Genomic DNA, 24356 nt, shown 5'->3' with positions numbered 1-24356 from the left:
CACAAACCATTTAATATTGAGTTTATTTATGTTCTTTATATACTTGTCATGACTTATACCCTCACTTTCCCCTGAACCCAACTGCCATCCACAAATAAACCACATCAACATTTACATGGTGGATATTTCAATAAAGTTTACCCTGAAATAGCATGATTAACAAACCACATCTCCTCTTTTTGCAAAAAAAGGGGAAGTTAAGAGTTCAGTTGAGTCTTTAAAATGTATAAACAATAAAACAGTAAACAGTAAAGCCAGTGTATTTAAGGAACAGTGAGTTGTGTGAGGTGGGATGTTGCACAAATTTGCTTAGTTTATTGTTGTTTTATTGAACTGTTACTTTAAGTGAAACAAAGAACCTGTGCATCTTTTATGGGTAATTATTTGCATTTTGCAAATTAAGCCCCACTGTTGCTGCTTCATGCTCCTAAGTCATTCTGAACACCTTATATGACGACAGTCCATATAGTCACTGGATGACTGTTCATGATCCTGTGAAGCTCCAGGCTCCAACGCTTCAAATCCTACACAGGGTAGAGGTTACGTTCAGCTTGCACCACGTACTGAATAAACCGCCCATAAATGAGTGGCATTGCCCTTTAAAGGAATTAGCCAATGACACTGAGGCGCGTCCGCTCCGGCTTGTCTGACAGCGCTGCGACCGACCGAAGGAGATTTAGGGGATGTTGCCAGTGTTGTCAAGGTACTCGTCGAAGAACAAGGTAATCACAATGAAGCTCACTTGATGATAAAAATGCGACGGTCCTCCGCAGTCGCTAACGTTTGCGCTACGAATGATAGCTAAGACCGTGTCGAGTCGGGAGTAACGGCTGCTGCCTTGTTTTGTAGCTAACAACCTGACGTTAGCTTGACAAGCGCTGCCTCCGCAGAGTTACAGTGCAAGGCTGCTGCCAGCTAACGTTAGCATGAAGCCGAGAGACATTCTGCTGCCTGGTCAAGTGACAGGTCAGTGCACAGCAGAGGTCAGCTAACTTAACCCACCCTAACCCTTTCATTTTGACAAGCAAACAAAAGCAGTGTTGCTCTTGTGGTAGTTAGCTTCTCGGCTGTTTGACAGAAAGTCTCGTTAATTAAATCAAACCCGCTCAACATCATGAATGAACCGCTATCCAATTAGCTAGCCACACAAGCGACAAGCCTCTTCGTGTTTGTGAACAACACGGTGAGTTGTCAGGGTTTCCCTCTGTCCCAGTGCTGGGAAATAAAATCACAAGATCTCCTCTGGCAATGAAGTACGTTGCTATTTAAAGACAGTGCGGAGAAAAAAAACATAACTCCCGTGAGCTGCTACTGCGCTGTCTGATATTTATGGTATTAAGTTACAGGCACATTGGGTGCATGAGCTGACCCATGGTGTTTACTACACTGCTGAGCTTTTTTGGTGCATCACAGTGAATCGTCACCGTCAGTCCATTGCTGCATATCAGAATAAGAACCAATCCCATCTGTCCCCGTTGTGGAGAAGGCGCGTACTGTTTTTTTCCAGCCCGTCCTGAACAGCTCTCCTCTCTCCTCCGTCGGTCTTCCCGATCCAGCATGTGTCATTTTGCCTGCGCGGGGTACGTTACACAACCAGCCCGTCATGCAAAATAGAAACACGTGTCTATAGGCGGTGCTGAAAAATGCAGCTTTACTCAACAAAGACCGGCTAACACCGCAGAGGAGGGAAAAACAGCCGTGTCGCAGGTTATTCTCGCGATTTTTGTAGCCTTTAAGTCGCCGGTTTGGTCATGAATTTCATTTGGAGATGAGAGGTACGGATTCAACATGTGTTTCCCTTACAGAGAGGACAATGATACGAACATGATCAGCGCCGATGGCTTCTCAAAATGCGAGGCGACTCTGCAAGAGAGAGGCAGGAGGAGGCCACCCGCAGAGATGCTCCATCTGCTGTCAGCTGTCATTGTTTGGCTCGTGACGGGCACCACCATCTCCAGCCTCAACAAATGGATATTTGCCGTTTACAACTTCAGGTACCCTCTGCTACTGTCAGCGCTGCACATGCTGACAGCCATAGTGGTGGACTATGGGCTGATCAAACTGCGGGTGATCCGCCACAGAGGGGCCGGAGAGCAGGACCTGACCCCCAGCGCAAAATGTAAGGTGTTTCTGTTGAGTCTGACGTTTTGTGCCAGCATCGCCTTTGGGAACATGGGTCTGAACTATGTCCAGCTGTCATTTGCACAAATGATCTACACCACCACCCCGCTCTTTACTCTGGCCATCTCCACACTCATCTTGGGTAAACAGCATCACATCCTGAAATACACAGCCATGATGCCCATCTGCCTGGGAGCCTCCTTCAGCATAATGGGAGAGGTCCAGTTCGATCAGACTGGCTGCTTCTTTGTGTTCGCGGCCACCATGTTAAGGGGTGTCAAGTCCATTCAGCAGAGTGAGTACCACTTTTTACTGTGTCAGTTCACTGTCTCGTTTGTCACCTCAGACTGTTGGAATTAACACTCACTTTTGTTGTGTTTTTGTCCTTAGAAAGTGACCTTTGAGTTAATTACCCTTATTTTGAAACTGGAAATCTCCTCTCATTTCACTGACATCAGAGGATATTTTAGTCCTACCCCAAACCCCCCACCCCCTGCCACCGCAGCAGTCTGTGGTCCTGGAACCTTTTAGTGATTTGGTGATTCACTCTGCAGCCCAGTAACACACCCACATTGTAAGGTGGAATGTCACAAGAGACACATTTTCTGGTTTCCTAGGAAACATAATACAAACATCACTATGTGTGTATGAGTTACAGCGGTCAGGATTTCTGCACATCCTGAGGAAATGCTGGTCTATTATGTCTGAATGTTCTCCTTGGTTTTTGACAAAACTGAAAAGTTCAGACAGGGTGAACTATTTGGAAATAACAAATGCGATTTGCAACCAATAGACTCAATGAAGTATTTTTAAACTAGTTGCCACCCATTTTTCTGCTTTCTGAATAGTGTGTTTATATGAACTGTAAGAGAAATTCCAAAACAAGAAATTCCAAAACAAACTGAGAGGCCCAGAGACACTGCTGAGTAACAGACAAGAGTGGCTGAACTCAAAGGATGTTTCCTCTAATGCAACATGTTTCAGAGTTGGAAAGAAAACATTGTTTCCTGAAAACTTAACAGTTTCAAATTCATTGACTCGTTGTTAGCAATTTAACAATTGTTATTTTACTGTTTGTTTTTTTTTTGTTTGTTTGTTTGTTTTTTATTCCATGTACCCAGGACTCCCTGGAGTGCAGTATTGTTACTGAGTGGTTTATCCAGATGAAATAAAATAAATTAAAAGCTTTTGGTACCAGGAAACATTATGAGATTGAACATATGGCAGTAGTTTAGGTGAATATGTCCTGGGGAAGAGACAAATTCCTTTACTGAATTGATGTCACATGGGCAGAGTTGTGCCCTCACCACATTTATCCAATGTACTCATTAATCTAATGTTATGTGCTGTCAGAGAGGCATTTGTTGCAGAATATTGATTTAAAGTTGGTGCCTGTGTGCAGGGGCTTAGGCTCTCTCACGTCATTAGTCCTCATAAACCTGTAGTTGGCAGAAAAGAAAAAAGTCCTGAGTTTCTAAAAATATATTGAGGCCCTGTCTTTAATTTGTTATGTAACACAAAAGCAGATATTCCCTTTCGCTCAGAGGAATGTATGGCTACATACTTTGTGCCTCTAGCTACACAAGGCCACCTTGTGGTTTCAGAAGGCAACCATGTGACCAGAGGGTCATAGTCTAAATTCTCCAAAAACTCCAGTATAGCTGTTCAGTGATAAACAGCACAAGACTGCAGATGAGTTTAGAAAGTTGCCTGTTGCTTTGGTAAATAAGAGTAAACGGGAAGGAAAGGTTATGTCTTGCTTTTGCATTTGGAGCAGGAATTTAAAAACAAGGTCCAGCAGATGGAAGTTGCTGCACTTGTTTTTTCAATCATGCCTAAAACATTATGTCCATCCTGAGGATCCAGACTAGCTGGACGATGTCTCAAGTTTCAGCGAGCTATTTTCATCCACTCTCACTTGTTGTTGTAACAGTGTCCCTAATAAGTTTATTTTTTTCTGACACACTTTGGCCGTGCACAGTCTTTTTGTTTAATTTGCATAATTTCCAGCAGTTTTACTGCTGTCAGATTACTTCAGAGCTCACTGTCACCTTCTGATCAGCAGTCAATCAGTGCATAGAGGAGAGTTTGTTCTAGTTATTTTGACTAGAAAAACACAGGAACCTTATGTTGCGTCACCAATAGTCCACTAAAATATTGCATGTTTCTCTAAATATTTAAGTTAAGAAATATGAATCAGGTTCATGACTTGTAAAACCATGGTGTTTAACAGCATGTAACATCTTTTGTGACAGATATTTCCACTTAAATGCAGTCAATATATGACAAATGAATTTTTGAATTGTTGATCTTTCCCACCAGAGTCATGTTTGTAACTGCTTCTTACATGTCTTTTAATCAGGCATCTTACTACAGGAGGAGAAAATCAACTCTGTGTTCCTGCTTTACCTGATGTCCATTCCTAGCTTCTGCATCTTGTCTGTGGCAGCTCTGGCCTTAGAAAACTGGGCTATGCTGGAGTCGCCGCTGCATTACGACCGCCACCTGTGGGTCTTCATCCTGCTCAGCTGCCTGGGCTCAGTCATGTACAACTTGGCAAGCTGCTGTGTCATCACGCTCACCTCGGCCGTTACCCTTCACATCCTCGGCAACCTGAGCGTAGTGGGAAACCTGCTGTTGTCTCAGCTGCTCTTCGGCAGCGAACTGTCCGCCCTCAGCTGTGCCGGTGCAGTGCTGACGCTGTCCGGCATGCTTATCTATCAGAACTCAGAGTTCATTGTCAGCTACCTGGACGCACGCAGGGCCAAAGCTAAAGGATCCGGACAGGTGGTTTTTCATACTGCATGCCAAGAGGACTTGGACAAGGCAAATGCATCTGAACCAACATATCATCAGCAGAGAACAGATGGCAAACAGGAAGAAAAGATAGACTGAAATGAAAGGATGAAGGAAAGAATAAAATGGTGAAGGAAATAATGCTGAAAATCCTGGCAGTAGTTCTCTACCCTTTGTGTCATTAAATGGGCAAGAGCAGCAGAGGGAGTGTGACCTTATAAGGCCATCGTCACTAACGATGTGACAGATCCTTTTTTTTGTTATTATTATTTTATTATTTAAAAAAAAAAAATTAACTTCTCTACTGTGCCAATTTGTTTCTCCTCTGGTCACACAGAACTGGAGTCTTGAGAGAGGAAAAGGTTGCCTTTATTTATCACAGTGATGGTTTAAATTCTCTCCTTCATCTGTAAATCACTCATACATAGCCTATATTGGTATATGCATGCATGAGCACACTAAACTGTTTGATACCTCATGAGGTATTCACACTGCACTCATACTACTCCACTGTGAAAATGTTCTCATTTACAGAGGGCTTTAATCGATGATTTTGGGTGGCTGTTGTGGACGGTGTCCACTGCAGAGAGGGGGCGGGGCTTGGAGAGGACTCTGCCTCAAATTTAAATGGGCACAATTTGTATTAAAATATACATTAATGGTACTGTTACCTGACATTCACCTGGCCCTGTCATGGTAAGGGACTCGGGTTTTTTGGCAGCTTTTGTTTTTTGTGGTATGTAAAGTGGAAAGCTTGTTAAATAAGGACAGAGGCAGAAGTTACAATAATGGTCAAAGCCAACCTTTCTGTGCAATGAGACGCCTCTTTTCCTCTACTGAAGCACATTTTTAATAAGAGGCCCGAGCTCTGTGTTTTTGTCCTCCCCTATGAGCCTCTGTGTGGCTTCCCACTTAAGGCCTAGATTTTGTTCTCATGCCAGCTTGAAAGGAAGGTCTCTCTGTAGAATTAGTCCAATTATTTCCATCTTGTACAACAGTACGCTCACTGCAGCGTACCTTGATAATTAGGTTCACAAGGTCTCTAAGGAGTGTCACTCAACTTTAGCTATCTTTTCCCTATGGAAGATGAGGAAAAAGAAGACTGAGCTGTCCTTTAAAGGTTGCTTCTTAACTCCAACCAGTGTCATCTGTCGGGTTTAATTTTTCCCTTTTTGTGGGCAATGTTTTTATGTCTGTTGGTTAAGTTGGTTAACCAGCACATCTAAAAAAAAAGACTTCTGCTGGATAGTGTTATATGTTTTCTCTCAGTATTTCTGCTATTATGCTTTTATTTTGTGGCAAAATATATTTTATCCCCCTTTTAAACGTTTATGTGGAAGAGAATATTTATTTTTGAAAGGCCGTGGCAATCATTGGCTTTGTAATGCTGTAGACGCTTTTTGGTCCTCAAGTGTCTTGTACATGCATACATGTAATATTGGACGGCTCCAGTCACTCTCTGTACGTCTCTCTATAGGAAAAAACAGATGTACTGAGCAGAGGACTGCACGCTGCTGCTCCTCCTGAAGGCGCTTGAAATGACCCGGGATGTCTCTCACGCTCCTTCCTACATGTATGGTATGCCAAATGTTTACTTTGGAAGCTTATTTAACCACACCATGTTGTAATACTGGTTCTCTCAGTGACCAGACTTGATCATCAGTCTCACATAGTTGAGCTCTCACACAACAACAAAGCCATAAATCAAGTTTTTGTTTTGTTTGTATGTTTTTTTAAAAAATGACACTGGTCATTTACTCTGCATATTTTGCCACAAGTAATATTCTATATTGAAAACATTTCAACATTTCAAGAGTGCCATTCATAAAATTATGTTGTCCTTAGCTTCATTTCATATTGAGAATTAATATATGAACCTAAGATTTCCTGCAGTTTAATGATTGGCTTGGCTGGTTTAATATTTAATATTCAAAATAACTTCAGTTGCGCATTTAAAGATTATGTACAGCAGAGAATTTCACTGGTTTTACATTATTGAATACCTCAAATGTTTAAATAGGACTTATTATGCCCCTGTGTTTGTTTATTATTAATCATTGGACTGAGATCAAGCAGCTTTTCAACAGCCACACTGAAACTGCAGCATGTGAATGATATGATGGATTTGGTTGTTTCAGTAGAGTAATCTGATCACAGATCAGTCAACATATTATAAAACACAAATTTTAATTCACATTATCGTGTTGACTTGTGGTCAGAATGGCCTCAGTGGTCGTTTTTTAGTTTTATACTCTGAGCTCTCACAGTCTTCAGTCAGTCTGGCAGGTTTAGCTGCTTGTTCTCATGGATATCATGTTGAGTAGATTATGAGTGTGGGGCAAAGCAACAGTTGCACTGACAAGTTGCACAGGGTACGAAGACGTGTCTTCAAAGCCTACGGCTCCTGTGTACATACTGGTTTTGATTGTTTGCAAAGCTAGTTGGATGTAAATAGTTATTTTATTATATTTATGTATTTTATAGTCATATACGGCTGGTTTAAACTATACTGGTTTAAGAATGAAACGTTTGCCTCATGCCTTATTTGGACACTGTAGAAGAGAAATGAGTGATCTGATCTGTCATTTATGTCAAATTGTTTGGTAAATACTTTGAATGCCAACAGCAGCCATATAGATGCTTCTGTTTAGAGGCTGAGATATGGATGTGTCATATACACATGATCTGCAATTGCTTGAATAAAAATAAACTGACTGGTACAGTAAACAGTAACAAAACCAACCACCCCATTACTGAGTCAGAGTTGTTGCCTACATCAAATTATATAACTCCACTCTCACACCTCCTGCATATTTTAATTAAATTCAACACTTGCAGTAAGTATCCCACACCAAAGTTTGTAGAGTTTCTAAATCCTATTTATGTTTTTTTATAAAAGGTTTCACATTCATAAATTTTTAAAAATCACTTTCTCTTTACATATGAAAGCCCTCAGTAATATTCAGAATTTTGCTGTACACTGTGATGATGAAATGAATTCCAGACAAAGTTAAAGGCAGCAAACACTAAACCATCACGACTTGGTGGAACACCTGTGCACCTGTGCCTTTTCCTACAATGACAAGCGTCTGTTGTGAAGTCTGTATAAGCACAGCATGCCGTCATCAATCAGTCATTTTGAAGCAGTTGCGCATGTTCACCACCTGGTGGAGTTATATGTCTTCTTTCTGATTTATTAGACCCTTTTTAAAGCCTGCCTTAACTTTAAAATACTAAATAATCACGGCTGAAGTTGAAGAAAATACATGGCTCTCCTTCCAGGTTTGTGTGTATGTGTGTGTGTGTGTGTGTGTGTGTGTGTGTGTGTGTGTGTGTGTGTGTGTGTGCGTGTGCCCGTGCCGTGCTCTGTGCTCCCTTTTAGAGATTCCTCTGCCTCTGTAAACAGGGTTCACTGTTCAGCATTTTGCCTGAATAAGGCAGTGCCCCTCACTTTTTTGTCCTTGTTAACTCCTTCACCCCACCTCCCCAAATCATTGTCAATGTCTGCGGCCCTCTCCAATTCGGCCAAGTGGAATGTGTGATTTACAGAGCTGAGTTTAGCTGAGGGAAGATCCCATAAAGTTTCACATGACATCATCCGTCCAGGACACAGTGACAAGAGGAGGCGAGGCTCTGCTGAGGGTGACAGAGACTGATGGACAAGGACCTGATGTGCTTCTCCCTCCTCCTCCTCCTTCTCCCCATCCTCCTCCCTCCTCCCTCTTCCCATCTTGGGTGGTTCTCCTAAGCAAACTCCACTCGCTCTCCAAACGTGAATCCTTAAGAAGCGCTGCGGTGAGAGGTGTGATGTCAGGCCTGAGCTCTCACAGCTCTCCAGACGAGTTTAAAGGGAGGGTTGAGGAGAGGAGAGGGCAATGCTGAAAACTTCTGTGAAGCACAGAGCCCGCCACCAGAACCCCCACAAGATCACATCCTATAAACAGGTGAGTGACACTGCACCTCAGCAGCTATCAAACCCTGATCTGAATCTCTATTTTCCACATTCCCTTAGTTTACTTTTTAGATCTTGTGTCACTCAGCTTTACTTCAGCTCATACTCCCCCTGTGTCTGAGCACATACTTTAACGCTGTTATCAGATTCTTTTAGTAATGGTCTCGTTCCACTGCATTACTATATTTGTACGTGTTTTTGCCACTTCTGTGCTGCACTTGCCCAGTTGCTGAGATACACTGAGGGGCACTTCACTAAGACAAACACATTTCTTTGCATGGCTGCTCAGTTTGTGTCTGTTAAGACTCACACAAGCTGTTTATATTTGAATTACTGAACAGACTGCAAGTGGAGCAGATGTGGTCTATGATTGCGAGCTTTCCACGTTATTTAGCATAAACAGCGGGGCACTTTCTGCTCTGTTTGAATAATTCAGACATGTCCAATCTTGATAAATGTTTTGATTATTGAACCCAAGTTGTTGCATTTACATGTCAGAGAGGTGACGGTCGCCTTTTTAAACATCTTTTCAGTTGTCTTACAGTCCCCTGTGTGTTTATGTATGTTTATTCACTGTCCTTCAGTTCTCATTCTGTGAAATATTCTCAAGAAATGTGTATCTTAAGTGTGTGTCTAGAGCTGTCTTTGGACATGGAGTCGAAAACTGATGGTGGACCAGCTTCATTGACCAGTGAAGAACTGGCTGCCATTGAGGATGAAGAGGTTCTAAACAAGATGGTGAGCTGACCAAAATCTCATCATCATGTATAATAGAAACTGTTTTAAGAAGATGGGGGCACTGTTTTACCTTGTAACCTCTCTGTTTTTAACCTGTGGTTCATCTTTTTTTTTTTTTTTTTTTTTTTTTTTAGCTGGACAATGCAACAGATTTTGAGGAGAGAAGAATGATTCGTGCTGCGTTGAGGGACCTGCTCAAGAAAAAGAGAGGTAAAAAGCTGGGGCAAATATTTGCTCTGATGCAGTAGTTAACCATAAGTATTCAGTGTGATCTTCCTGTTACTCCTCTGATGATTTGCTCACTCTATAATTCTCCACCGTCTGTCGCCAGATAAACGGGAGGAGGAACGAGGGTCGAGGCAGCAGGACTTGAGACAGCAGGGCCTGAGCAAAGGAGGGACAACGGGCGGAGGTGTTAGTGTGGGCAGAGCGTCCATGAACCAGCAGCCGTCAATTAACAGTAAGTCTGGCCTATGGAGCTACTCTGACACCCCTGTGGCCCATGCGTGAATATATTCTACTTGGTATTTTACTGTTTTATTTACATTACGTAAGGGTGTTGCTCATATTAGTTTGAATCTGTGCATCTTTTCAGAACCAACAGGGCAGCCCTCTCCATCTGCCTCCACTCCCTTCAACAGGACATCAGGCAGGTGAGTCACATTTCAGCACAGGTGAACACTTTGTATGGTCAGTTTTTGCATGTTTGGGTACATTAACTATACAAACAATTATGAACAGATAAAGCATTCATTTAAAGCCAGGCATTCCCACAAATTTAGCATATATTTGCAACTTAACCACCTTTTTATTAAAATGGTGTTTGGCCATTTTTGAAGCCACCAAATGTTACACTGTGTTTCTTAACTATGTGGTAAATCCTATCTTATTGTAGACATTTTTGTTTGTATTCATGTGATGCCCGACTTCTGCAAAGCAAAGTCCTCATTTATATGTAGAAATCTCATCCACCCAAGAGAAAAAAAACAAAAACTTTTCTCGTGCATTTGCCAAGTTCAGAGATGATGTAAGCCATACTTTCTGAACATCCAGTGTGTATCATTGTTTCCTTTCCTCAGCAAGGCCAGTCCCACTGCAGCCTCAGCCCAGAAATGTCCTCCTGCTACAGCACCCAATGCTAAAAATGTCAAACAGATGCTTCTGGATTGGTGCAGGGCCAAGACAGAGCCATATGAGGTAAATACACCCTGACTCTCTATGTCTGCGAATTATTGCCCTGTGGAGCTATACATAGCTCTGCCCCCTTATGTCTCATTCTTGGCCCCATGTGGAATGAAACAGGGGGTGGACATTCAGAACTTCTCCTCAAGTTGGAAAGACGGCATAGCCTTCTGCGCCCTGGTGCACCGGTTCTTCCCTGACGCATTTGAGTATTCCATCCTCAATCCCAACAAGCCCAGGGATAACTTCCAGCTGGCCTTCAGCACCGCAGAGTGAGTTCTCACTCCTTATATGACGATGCAAATGCACCTTGTCTCTAATAAGCTCCAGCGGTACATTTCAGATAAGAACAAAGTGACATTTATTTTGACATCATAGTCTCTGTATCTTTGTTTCTCTCAAGTCGTTTTTCAGTGACACTCCCTCTCCCTGTCTCTCTGCAGGAGGCTGGCAGGCTGCCCCCCTCTGCTGGACGCTGACGATTTAGTCCGGATGAAAGAGCCCGACTGGAAGTGTGTGTACACATACATCCAGGAGTTCTACCGCTGCCTGGTGGAGAAAGGCCTGGTCAAAACCAAAAAGCGGCTGTAGACACTTGTGAAGTCAGGCACTCACTTACATGACTCGCTGTGATACCACTTTTTAAAATTAAAACACACATTAGCACAAGATGATGACAAAAAGATAGCTTTTTTCAAGTGAATATTTACATTTTGTCTATTATCCTAGCTTTGCCACGAGGGAAAAGGTTAAGTATTTGATGTGTCGAGCTGATGCACCATATGGACGAGAACGCACAGTGCAGTGTTTGTACTGGTTTGTGTGTTAGCAGGGACTTATGGGTGTCTATGTGCTCTCAGTGGACAGCTGGCGCTTAGGATCAGTACATTCCACTGAGATTACACATCTGTATTAATCCCAGTCAGAGCCATAGAGAATCTGGGAACAAATTTTATGATGATGCTGTTGTGGGGCCTGACTGTCTGAGTATTAAAGATACATTTAATAAATATCCATTCTATTATTATGATGTTGTTATGTAACTGTAACTGATGGTTAAACTGAGAGCTACAGTAAATATAAATCATTTTATTTTGAAGGATAAATTAATAATTCTGTCAGACAAGCACAATAGAGGTTACAGATTGTGTTGTTTAATGTGAAACTTTTCCACCAAGATGAATTGTTTAGATTTGTTTTGAATGCACGTGGGATGTACACAGTTAAAGGGGCACTCCACTGAATTCACACATGTGTAGTTCACTCTTCATGAGGAATACATCTCAGCCTGCGTGAACAGTCAAATGCAAAGTCGCAAGTACTTCCTCTGAGTGAACTGGGTGTGCTCTTTTTGCATTTTTGTATTTCCACTTTCCAGCGTTTTCTGCTGTCTCTCGCGGCTGCTTTCTTAATGACCCAAGTGTTGTCATCAGGGGGTTACCTCGGCTATGGGCTCCAGACTTCAGATTATAACAGAGGTTCTACATTGCAAACTCTTCTTTTGTGAGGGCCCCAACTTTATTTGCTGGAATGCTCCTTTAAGATTGTGGCTTCATGAAATTACTGTAACTGCACCAGCTTCTCTAACAGACAGAGACACAATTCAACACATGCTGAATAACTTACATACCTGAAAAAGCTAGTAGCAGAGCCAAAGCTTCTGTTAATAATAAATCATCACAGGTTGCCTTAAAAACCTATTGTGTGTATTTAGTAGAACAGGCTTTGACCACAGTGTCACAGCTGAAGTCCTGCAGTAAATGCAAATGTAATTTTGAGGCTGAAACTGTGCTCTTGCCACCAGCAAAGCCTCAAAGATTTTTGCATTGCATTGAATCAACATCATTTTGACACAGTCTCCCCAAAAATGTTACTTAATAAGTTACAAGCACAAATATTAATTGTATTGTATTGTAATTTGTAATATAATAACTGCAGTGTTATTTTTATTGATTGTATTAGATCTTAAGGGTGTCGGTGATATACTCAGCACCCACCAAATCTGAACAGCTGCTGTAAAGATACTACAGAGGGAGCAGAGTGGAAGTTAATTATTGGCATGCCGATCAATTCTCCGTATCAGTGACGCACTAATCAGTACGTCACTGGTGGGACAGATGCTCAGTTATTTTTGGTCGGCTGCACTTTAGCAGCAGATTTTTGTTTTGCCTCCCCCTGCTCTGCCCGCCCTCCCAGGTGCTCATATGTTATACCCAGAGAGCACATTGAGTGTGTGTGATAGAGAGAGAGGTGCGCCGTGAGCGCGCGTGATGGGTCGGTGTACGGCCGGTGTGCAGGAGGTGCAGGAAGGATGCTGACCGAAAAGTGCACAGCTGCTCCGTCCAACTGCGCCGCGCCACAGGCAGATAATAATAAGTAAGATGAGGTATAATCAGCTGCTGTGTTGTAGTACAAACATCAACATGCAAGAGTCCGGACGCATCGAGTGCGACCGCCTCCTGTCCTGACAGCCCAGCGGCGCGTGACGGAGACGTCCCCCCTCCTGTCCGCGACGGGGTTAACCGACGGGGTTCTGCGTCCGTCCTGCGGGCTGGCTGGGTCGGCCTGTCTCTGGACCATAAGTCGATCTTGATCGCGTTGACTGGTGCGCGAGACAAATAGGAGCCTGATGCTTTTCCCCTATGTGAATTTGTGAGATCACCTTTGCGGTTCACCTTGGAAATTGGTTGGGGGGAAAGTAAACGCATGAAAGGTAAGACAGATGTTTTCACGAGCTCTGTGAGACACAGCAGCCACTGCAGCTACGTGCCTCAGTTGATTTTGTTGTATGTCAAATTCTGCTTTGTGCTGTTGTTCATGGGTCCAGGCTCGTGCCTTTGTAGATGTAGATGATGGAGCTGTCATTCAGACTTGCAGCCTCAAGGACCATGAAATATGAAAGAGGCCCCACAGTTCTGAGGTATTTCACCTCTGAAAGTTGCATTTTCACTTTTTAAGTGGATGTAATACAAACTTTACAATACAAACTGCTCTCTTTTCCAGATTACTACTGCGGTCACATGAATTTTTCAGATACAAAGACGTGCTAATTTGCATGTCATGAATACTTAAAAGAGGTGTATAATTTCTGTGTGGGAGGGAACATAAACAAAATGGAGGGAGGCCCCTGTCCTCCTATCATGTCAGGCATCCTCTACCTTGTGACCTGCAGTATCTGTTGACATTGTCTGATGTGCTCCATTATCTGCAGCCGTGTGCATCCTGACCTGCTGAGTTCCTGTTAATTTTTAAGTGAGAGAAAAAGATCAAATAGTCGGTTAACAGTGAGCAGTAAGGCACTTTAACACTGTGACACTATCTCAGAACGATCACCAACAATTCTGTCTTCTGCTTTGTGAAAGGGTCAGGGGGTAATTAGCGTTGCTGAGCAACAAGGATGTAATCCGGGACGCAGGTCCAAAGTTAGTTCCTCAGCCCAGTTGCCTGCTCATGTTAACATCATCAGTGACGCCTGGGAAGTATTATGTGGACAGGTGCTCGATATAATGTGATCCATTCTCACCGCAGACACATCCTTTGCTCTTGTGTACCTGTGTGCATAGGATTACTGATAAACAGAGGTTTGTGTTCAAAAGTGAAAGGCCAAGAACATAAAAGTCACTCATGTCACTGTTGCACTTGCTGCAAGCTTCATCTATCTTGCACTTTTTATCTCACAGACACAAGAATCAGGTTGTGCTCTGTCATGATCAACCACATTCTGCGTGTTGCAGGTTGATGGATCGCATGCAGCAGAAACAACTCAGCACTGACCCTTGTGGGCCCAGAGCGCAACCTGGACCCTGTGCAATGATTGGAGCCGGTCCAGGTTTACCTCCACAGCTTGCGATCCAGGATTTACCTCTCATCAGCCCGTCAGAGGTGCTCAAGAAACAGTCTGGATTTAGTCCCGTCGCACCCGTGAAAGTGACAGAACAAATGCATTCAGGGCTCACAAAGTCTGGGTCCGCTCCAGCGACGCTGACAAGCATAAGCCGGCCAAGACCAACCGCTCTTGGGAGTAAACCCGGTCCAAAGCCGACCAGAATCTCAGTGGACCCGTCCAAGGAAATAGATTTAATCCCAGTTTGTATCCCAAGACCTCAGAGTGCCAACGTCCTGCAGCATTCCCCGACAGAGTCCTCCTTCCCTCTTCACAGTCCTCAGAGTCCTCACAGCCCTCAGTCTTACACCAGCCAGCCTTACCTGAGTCCCACTCCCAGCCGGCCCCAGCCTGGCCCGAACCTACCTGGCAGCCTCAGCCCCAAACCCAGCCTCAGTCCCCAGTCACAGAGGACACCCTCACCCGGGAGCTCGACACAGAGCCAAGCGCAGTCCGAGAAGTCTGGAGGAGAGAATAATGACTTCAGGTGAGAAAAATCATAACCTTTATTAAGACATTTTTACATGACCTAGCTTTTGACAGTTTTAAATGATTCTGTTCTTTACCACTGTGACTGTTCTTCGCTGTTATGTCTAAATACAGCTGCAGAAGCTGTCCTGCAGTCAGAGGCTGTGACACAGCTGATGTGTGCCAGACCATGTCACATGAATCAAAGCTGCAAATTTCACTAAGAGCTTTATGAACCCTACAGAGTGACACAGCCACATTTTGTTGGCAGCCTTCCCAGAGGCATACTTCTGTTGTGCTCCTCCCTCATAAACAATGGCTGCTTGTAAAAACTGTTTAAATTTGTAGAACTGTGTTTATACAGAGGATAAAACACGCCAAAAGGTCTTCAGATGGCAGCAGCCTCTGCCAGTCTTTCTGTTACACTTCAGATGCGTTTCATATCACTTAGATCATAAGTTTGTATAGATCTTATTAATTATTTTGGATGTTTAAGCCCATTTACTACAAATCAATTTACAAAATACTATGTGAAAAGTGTGTATCGTAAATTGAGCCATTACTTTTCTTTAATCTCAACATGATAGAAAGTCAGCATTGGCGAACATAATCCACTGCTGTAAGTTTTAATTACTTTTATTTCATTATCAGGGTTATGATGTTGTCATCTGATAATGCAGTTGTGAGCAGGTACTTGAAAACTGTTCTTGTTAAAGGATAGTCCAGCATTTGAGTTTTTTGTGGAAAAGCATTTCAAAATCCAGAAAACAACTATTAGAAAACAAGACAATATTAAAATGCTGCTGTGTCAGATCGTAGATATATCAGAGCTTCTCTGTTCATGCTCAGAACTATAAAAACACAATAGCACTAGAACAACAAAAAGAAATTTATAAACAGTGACTAAAATTTCAATTACAGTGATGGGTGGAATTTCAAATGAATGTAAATTGATTTTCATGTCAGAGGCTGCCAAAATGAATGGAAACAAACATCTGCCAGGAAGAGAGAAAATCTTATGGTATGCTTCAGAAGCAGTAGAGTAAATCTGCTTTTTGTAGTTATTGTGTTTAAAAATGCAAAAACATTGGCATGGTCCTTTAAGTCAATATCGTGACTCTGGAAAGTATACCTTCAGACTATGGAAACTTATATCAGTAGCTACAGTATACTGACAAATCCAGATAACAACTAACAAAATGTAAAGGGTTGTAGAGCTGAAACAATTAGTTCATTCAATCAAATCGAACTTGTATAGCCCCTTGTGTGCAGGTTAGTGCAATTCAAAGTTCTTTAAGGACAACTGACAAGCCAATAACAAAACAATACAAACACTAAAACAATTTGAGACTAATGTACACAAGAAATAAAAAAGATAATACAATAAAAAGCTATTTGTAAAATAAGATATTTCAATAACTGATGAAATAACAGCAAAAATGACAAATGCTATTGGCTGCTTTTTCTTTAATTCATATGAAAGTAAACTGAATTTTTGGATTTTTGGTCCATTAGATTTGTTTTTAGAATTGTGATGGACATTTTTCACCATTCTCTTACATTTTATAGACAAAACAATTAATCGAGAAGATGGACAGATTCATCTGTAAAAAACATTAAAAGCTGCACTCCTAATGAGTTGTTTCTGTAATTAGATCCAGTTAGATCCATCGCTTTCTCTTTCTCTCTCCTAGTACTCACTTGTGCACACACACACCCACACACACACACACACACACACACATAATACTTAGTCATCATGGAGGTACAAAGAGGTGCTTAATTGTGCTTATCTTTTTCTATATACAGAAACACTGATGAAAGCTATTTCCCTGAGGATTACAGCAAAGATTACATCCTTGTCCACCCTATACAGTGCTTAAACCTAATGCAGCATTTCCACTGTTTCTATCCTTTGAAAGGGTGTATATTGTCACATGGAACGTGGGATCGGCTGTCCCACCAGATGACATCACTTCTCTGTTTGGACCAAATGTTTCAGATGGGAGCGTTGACATGTTTGTCATCGGGTAAGCAAGTATTTCTACCAGGCTCGGCCGTGCCAGGAGTGACAGCCGCGAGTGCCCACTCAGTCATCTGTGTTCATTTCGATCCGTCCCCTCCTGTTACCCATCACTGTCCTTTTTATTAATGTTTCATTTTCACTTGTCAAATGACATTTCTCTACCTTCTGGCTCCTTCCAGACTCCAGGAGGTCAACTCCATGATAAACAAGAGGCTGAAGGATGTTCTCTTTTCAGACCAGTGGAGTGAGCTCTGCATGGACACACTCAGCCCTTTTGGATACGTTTTGGTCAGTAAGGAGTTAAATATGTTGTTTCTCATACCTGACATACTGTATTTTTTTCACTCCTATCCTTTCTGTGTCATCAGCTCTAAAGTTTAGCTTATTAATTTATTATTTTTCATCTATCCCATCTGTTTAGGTTGCGTCTCAGCGCATGCAGGGAGTGCTGCTGCTGGTTTTCTCCAAATTCTGCCATCTTCCGTTCCTCCGAGGTGTGCAGACAGAGAGCACACGCACAGGACTTGGGGGATATTGGGTACGTGCTATGCATTGAAGCTGAGAGCTGCTCTGAATCCTGCTCTGAGATTTATTAGGTTACAAAAAATTGCAGCGTGGGTTTGTGTCAGTAGGCTTTAAGAGGGTGGGAGGTGGGATGAGAGGGTGTTGTGAAGGTGGCGTGTGCATGCTCGCTCCTGTCAGCAGTGTGTGTATGTGTGTGTGTGTGTGTGTGTGTGTGTGGTGTGTGTGTGTGTGTGTGTGTGTGTGTGTGTGGGGGGGTGCATGCGTGGGTGCATATGTCAGTGTGTGACCTTCCCGTGTGCGATGTCAGCATCACCCCTGGCTGCTGCTGGTGCAGTCTCCTTCTCTTTGAGGTCAGTGCAGCAGTGGGGCTGTCTGGTTTTCTGGTTCTGTGTCTCAGAAGCAGAAAAAAAAGTAAGAAACATGACCTTGTCCCTGATTACAGATCTGGTTGATACTTGCCAGTGTTTTTTTTTTTTTTCATTTTAAAGACACTATGCATAAGGGATCTGTTTCCCACTGTGCCCTCTCTTTGCCCTTTTCTCTCACTCCAAGGGGAATAAAGGGGGTGTCAGCGCGAGGATGACAGTGTTTGGCCACCCAGTGTGCTTTCTCAACTGTCACCTGCCAGCTCACATGAGAAACCTGGAGCAGCGGATGGAGGATTTTGAAAGCATCCTGCAGCAGCAGCAGTTTGAAGGAGGAACAGCCACTGGTGTACTCGACCACGAGTGGGTGACATCATTTTCACATTTTAGTCTGATTAGTTCAGCTGAGGAAGGTGTCTCACTATTTGATCTTTTACACAGCTTGAGTTTCTTGAGTGTACTGTATTTTCTGGTGTATTTTTCTCTCTATCCCCAGCGTTGTGTTTTGGTTTGGAGATTTAAATTTCCGTATTGAAGACTATGACATCCATGTGGTGAAATGTGCCATCGACAGCAACAAGCTGCCTCTTCTGTGGGAGCGGGATCAGGTGAGGCGCCCTCAATATTTTAAAACATTCACACGTTCACAGAGACAGATGGATCTTTCTGGAAGGCTTTAACAGAACGCCACCTGTTTGTCTCTCGAACCTCAAACCAACAGAGGGCGCTGTAGCACAACATGAACATACATCACCTTCTGTCAGGCTGGATGAAAATCATTCAGACATGTGGCCTGTTCTATTTTTATGTATTTATTTGTCTACTCTGCAGCTCAACATGGCTAAAAACACAGAGTCCATCCTGGAAGGCTTCATGGAGGGACCGCTTAAATTCCCACCTACTTATAAGTTTGATGTGGGCACTCATACGTACGACACCAGGTTTGTTTAGTCGCCTCCATCTTAGACTCGCTGTAACAGATTTTATTTTTCTACAAAGCTGAGACTCAGACCTGTTAACCTGTCACTGACTGCTATGATCCTCTGTCTCTTTTGCCTTCATTTTGTGTCAGTGCTAAGAAGAGGAAACCTGCCTGGACAGATCGCATCCTCTGGCGCCTTCGACGCACCGGCTCCCCAGTTCCTACCCACAATGCAGCACTGCAGCGTGGTCTGACCTCGTGGTTGGGTGGGGCAACTAAAGTGACGCAGCACACATACCGAAGTCACATGGGCTACACCATCAGCGACCACAAGCCTGTCTCTGCCCTGTTTTCCCTTCATGTGAGACTATATTTTATAGATTTTCTCAGTCTCACTGCAACTTACTTTTTTTGTGATGTCTCTGTTTGTACAGTCTCTTTAGGGTTTTATCATTCTTTTCTTCTAGTTCCCATTTAAAGTGGATATGCCCCTGGTGGAGCTGCAGGTAAACAAGGAGTGGTGTAAAGTCTCAGATTCCACAGTCAGGTTCACTGTTGCATCAACTTATCAGCGCAGCACATGGGACTGGGTAGCAATATACAAGGTAATTCTTAATTCATTATTGTCCACATTCACACCTACAAGGGTCTTTGTTCCTCTCAAAAAGCTCAAAATAAATAAAAATAATTTCACTCCCACAATTATGGCAAAGTGTGTCATACGTCTTTTCTTCCTGCACAGGTTGGATTCAGACATCACAAAGATTACCAGGCTTATGTGTGGGCCAAGGGAGAGCATGCAACACAGGTGGGTCAGATACTGAAACTCACAAATGTGTTTTGTGCCACAGCTGAACTCGCTGCTGAATGTTTTTTTCTTTCCCTCTCTCCCCAGGTGACATTTTCTGAGGAAGATTTGCCAAGAGACGACTGTGAATATATCCTGGGTTACTACAGCAATAACATGAACAGTATCGTTGGATTGTCAACACCCGTTCAGGTAACAAAAGACAGAAGATAAAAAGTTGTAGTCTATCTTTCTAAATGTATATATACTAGTTGGCCAAAACTATGTGGATACTCCAACATAGGTCCCACATCTGATTGTTGAGCATCTCATTCTAAAATCATAGGTGTTCATAAAACAGCCTCAAGTCTTCTGGGAAGGTTTTCCACAAAATTTGGAAGCTGGCTGCAGGGACACAGTAGTGAAGTCGACCACTGATGTTGGGAGATAAGGTGAGGGCTCTGTGCAGGCCCGACAAGTTCTCGCACATTAGACTGGGAAAACCAGCTCTTTATGGACCTGGTTTTCTGCATGATTGTAGTGAAACAAAAAGTGACCAACCCTGTCGCCACAAAGTTAGAAGCACACTGTGTACTCAATAATATCATAGTATGTTGTATCAGTGGTGCAAAGTGAGTAAGCACATTGTACTTAGCACAAGTGTATGATAATTGCAGTTAGAGCTGAAATGATTTTTCAACTGAAACTAATTTGATAATCAATTAATTCTCTAATTGCAACTCTTAAAATGTGAATTTCTTCTAGATTCATTTGTCTTCCATCATAGTAAACTGATATCTGAATAATGACTGCAGTTTTGGGCTTGGGGAAATGGCGAGTGGAAGTTTTTTTTTTTTTTTTCTTACAATTTCCTTATATTTTATGAACTAAATGATTGATAGAGAAAATAATGGGCAGATTATGTGATAATGAAAATTATCATTAGCTGAAGCCTCACTGGTACTTTACTTGAATATTTCTACCTTATAGTAACTTCTAACCTCTACATCACTGTATTTCAAAGGGAAATAAGTACTTTTTACTCAACCTGCATGTATCTGATACTCTGCAGATTCATATTATACATATGATCCGTTTATGTGACGCATTGCTGTATGTTACACTGTGGTTAAGATCTCCACCTGCTCCAACATTCTGCTTCAACACATATACATTAATGATAATAATTAAATTGTATAATTTAGAATAATACAACAGTGGCAGGCAGTAGTTTTATTTTTTATTGTTTATTTCTGATAAAACATCTGTACTTTTACTTGTTAGTGGCATTTTGAATGCTGGACTTTTGCCTGTAATGGAGTATTTCTACATTGTGTGAAGTACAGCATGTAGGGAAGTATGCCCACATATTTTTGGTCATATAGTTTCCTTTTAGGACCCTTGCTCATGCCATTATCTTCTCTTGAATCCACTATCCTCAACAGATCAAGATACCAGTCCACAGCCCCACCATGCATCGAACTGACAGCTCCGATGTCAGCTCAGAAGATGACAGCACTCTTGTCCTGCTAGCTCCAAACTCCCGCAGCCCAAGCCCTAAAACCGGCAAGCACCACCATCGCCACCGGCGCAGCCGCAGCCCTGCGGTTCCCACTCTTTCCTCCAACCCCCTCCCCTCCTTGCAAGGCCTTAGCCTCTGTCCTCGCTCTAAAGAAAGCCAGTCACGAAGCCGCTCACCCTGCTCTGCTGCTAAGAAGGAACGGCTGGTCTCCCCTGACGCAGTGCCGACGCCCACCATCAGCCCGCTCAGTCCTCGCAGCCCCGTGTCCCCAGGTAGTGGTGTGACTGCACCGGAGGCCCTGATCGCTGCCATCTTAGGCGAACACAGACCAGCTCAGGTCAGCCCCACAGGGGTCAAACAGATAGGGAAAGCAGGGGAAACAGACACTGCATAGAAATAAACATCAGTAGTTAAGGCAGGTACTGTGCAAGAAGAACCCATGCATTCAGAGTCTGATCTGACTCTGTCACTGTCACTGTGCTCATAGAAGCAGCACATTTAATGACTCCTAATGTAGTTTGCAAACATTCCACATTGTAGCCCTGCAGTTCTCTGTTTCTGAATCTACCATCATCTCATACACTGTGTGTATCTTGGAGTCAAAGATGTGTCCAGACTCCTGATGACAAGTGCTTTTATAGACTCATAAGCTATATAATTGTGCAAACAAACATATTGAATGTGAAACCAAAGTCAGAGTAAACCTGTGATGGATTGGCAGCAATATGGATCAATGTAAACAGTCTTCAATCAAAACAAGGACCCTGGACCAGAAGTATTGATGGTATCATAGTTCACAGTGGAGAGAGAGACTGTTTGTGTGTATGTGTGTGTGTTTGTGTTTGTGTGTGGGTTTGTGTAGGCCTATGTGTTAAAACATAAATGTGTGAAACATGCATTTTGGACCAGAAGATGATTTCAAATTTTAACTCTATAGTTCTCGGTCTGTATTCATGAAATCAGTCTAATGTATCCAAGAATAGAGACAGAGCGTTTTACCGCCTCAATCAATCTGAAGTGTATGTGCGACCATGTGACTTGAACAGTAATCTTAGATCAATGCTCTTACTCTTAGCAGCTTTGTGAATACAGCCCCTGTTCTATAGAGCTCAGTGAGTGGATGTTTAGACTAATGTGATCGTTTTGCTTAAAGGAAACTACTGTTATTTATCTGTGTGAGTGTGCAAATAAAAAAAAAACAGAACAAGCAGAAAACTAACCAGAGAAAATGCTGTTTGTTGGATAAACACAAAAAATAGCATTTACATGACTCAAGTCACATAATGATTTGAGTCAGACTAGAGTTATAAATTGAATGACTTTTGACAAAATTAAAAAAGACTTGCAATCAAATCAGTGACTTCACATTGACTTTTAACCCTCTGCACCAAATCTGACTGTTGTTTATAATTCCTGAAATGGCATTTAAGATGTGGGCTTGACTCAGGACTTCCAAAATTTGAGACTTACTTGTGACTTGTGACAAAACGCAGACTTTGTCTCATCTTTCCATGTGAGTGTAATCTACATACATATCTTTTTATTTCTGTGCCATGCCAATACATTTGGCCCATCCCAACCATACATCTTCTTCCGCTAAAGCATATACAAAGCATGTGGGACAAGGGAAAGAAAATAAACACACACAAAACACAAAATCCCAAATCAACTATTCACATAAAAAATTTACATACTGACTGATTCAATAAAGAGATTTTTTTTCCCTTCTCCCAGATAACCGGCTGCCTTATGACTAATGTTTCATATGTGAACAGAAAACTCAGTCTGTGCATTATTACAAAATCAATATCTACTTTTATCTTCAGTTCACAGTAGAAAGGACAGCAGAAAACAAAATAAAACTTATTTTTATATCATTCAGGCAGCACATTGGACAGATCTGCTTTTCTCCCTCTAGATTAATGTAACATCTGGTTTCAACAGTCAGGTAAATACCAGATCTCAGCTGAGCACATAGAGATTTGGCTTTTTAAACAAACTGAAACTCTGTATCATATTCAGCTTTTATCGTCATAAAAATATGAAATTTTGGCTTTTCATTATTAAAACCCTGAGTTGAAAAACAATGTGCACACCTACATGTTGTACTGCAGGGGTTTAGAAGTGTTGTGAAAGAGAAGGAAAAATGTTCTGTGAGTTGGAACTTTTCTACAGGACAGAGGCAGCAGATGGAAAGCAGATTGACCGACACAAGATCATTCATATGCTGATGGTGCTTCACACTGACAAAATGCCACAAAAGGATCCAGCAGTTTTCAAATACACACAACAAAACAAACGTCAGTCACATCCTTGCAGTTAAGACAAAGAAGATCTTGAGGTTTTTGTGGAGACGTGGATAAGTGTACACAGATTATGGTTTGCCCTGATGTTTGTGATCAAGATAATCACTTTTGGATTAGCGGGCGGATCTAAAACCAAAGATAGACACCAGGGAAGAGAGGCAAAACAAGCTGCACAGTCAGAGAGGAATCATCCCCTGAGTATTAAGTTTTATCAGATGGGCAGCCAAAAATGAGGCATCTGATACCAGGGGTAGGAGGATTGATGCATCATGTCTGCAATGTAGCAAAGCTTGGGTTTACTTTTTAGGCTCACTGTTTCTCTCAGACATTTTCATTTTTTAAATTCACACAAAGGCTGCAGAAAGTTTAAGTCATCAACTCTCAGTCATCATTACAGATCCACTGTAACAACTGCAGCTGACTGTTTTTTATTGTCTTCTTCTGCTGTCTTGTTTTCCAATTAGGGGAAAGTGATTCTTACAAGGTATTACTAATAGTTTAACCTCCTCAGGCCTCAGGCGAGTAAAATACTTTAGGCCTCTTTAAAAAATCCTAATACAAATACTAATACAACATACTCACAACTCCTCAGACCTCTAAAAACCTCTTCAGACCTCACCTCTCTGTAGGCCTCTGAAAAAAATCGTAACTTGGTGAACTTTCACCTCCTAAGCCTCTATATTAAATCATGTAAATACTTGATTCTTTCACCTTTTAAGGACTGGAAATGTCCTTAAATTCAAACAAATCCTTGAAGAAAAAC

At 42.2% G+C, this 24356-nt stretch overlaps 3 protein-coding genes across 7 annotated transcripts; all 3 read left to right on the top strand.

The window, feature by feature from the left end:
- Positions 1-10: 10 nt before the first annotated feature.
- On the top strand, positions 11-7667 carry slc35e4 (solute carrier family 35 member E4). Of its 4 annotated transcripts, none has more exons than XM_018671282.2 (3): positions 11-722; positions 1806-2416; positions 4484-7667. In XM_018671282.2, exons 1-3 carry the CDS (start codon positions 616-618, stop codon positions 5014-5016), a joined length of 1251 nt encoding a protein of 416 aa, XP_018526798.1. In that variant the 5' UTR covers positions 11-615; the 3' UTR covers positions 5017-7667. The 4 variants fall into 4 exon arrangements, with proteins under 4 accessions (XP_018526798.1, XP_050928850.1, XP_050928849.1 ...); XM_051072893.1 differs by lacking the exon at positions 11-722 and adding an exon at positions 741-966; XM_051072892.1 differs by lacking the exon at positions 11-722 and adding an exon at positions 990-1580.
- An 868-nt stretch (positions 7668-8535) lies between these two features.
- On the top strand, positions 8536-11816 carry smtna (smoothelin a). Its single transcript, XM_018671284.2, has 8 exons — positions 8536-8861; positions 9496-9607; positions 9742-9817; positions 9939-10067; positions 10203-10260; positions 10687-10804; positions 10910-11061; positions 11233-11816. Exons 2-8 carry the CDS (start codon positions 9521-9523, stop codon positions 11378-11380), a joined length of 768 nt encoding a protein of 255 aa, XP_018526800.1. The 5' UTR covers positions 8536-8861; positions 9496-9520; the 3' UTR covers positions 11381-11816.
- A 943-nt stretch (positions 11817-12759) lies between these two features.
- LOC108879855 (inositol polyphosphate 5-phosphatase K) lies at positions 12760-23462 on the top strand. 2 transcript variants are annotated; one of them, XM_018671276.2, is made up of 13 exons: positions 12760-13502; positions 14524-15159; positions 17063-17170; positions 17346-17454; positions 17588-17704; positions 18244-18419; positions 18553-18664; positions 18888-18997; positions 19129-19339; positions 19446-19583; positions 19721-19786; positions 19874-19978; positions 21211-23462. In XM_018671276.2, exons 2-13 carry the CDS (start codon positions 14528-14530, stop codon positions 21679-21681), a joined length of 2355 nt encoding a protein of 784 aa, XP_018526792.1. In that variant the 5' UTR covers positions 12760-13502; positions 14524-14527; the 3' UTR covers positions 21682-23462. The 2 variants fall into 2 exon arrangements, with proteins under 2 accessions (XP_018526792.1, XP_050928848.1); XM_051072891.1 differs by having other exon boundaries at positions 19721-19978.
- Positions 23463-24356: the final 894 nt, after the last annotated feature.

Source organism: Lates calcarifer, linkage group LG9, assembly GCF_001640805.2.
Source record: "Lates calcarifer isolate ASB-BC8 linkage group LG9, TLL_Latcal_v3, whole genome shotgun sequence".
Taxonomy (NCBI): Eukaryota; Metazoa; Chordata; class Actinopteri; family Centropomidae; genus Lates; species Lates calcarifer.
This window is presented reverse-complemented; position numbering and strand designations above follow the sequence as displayed.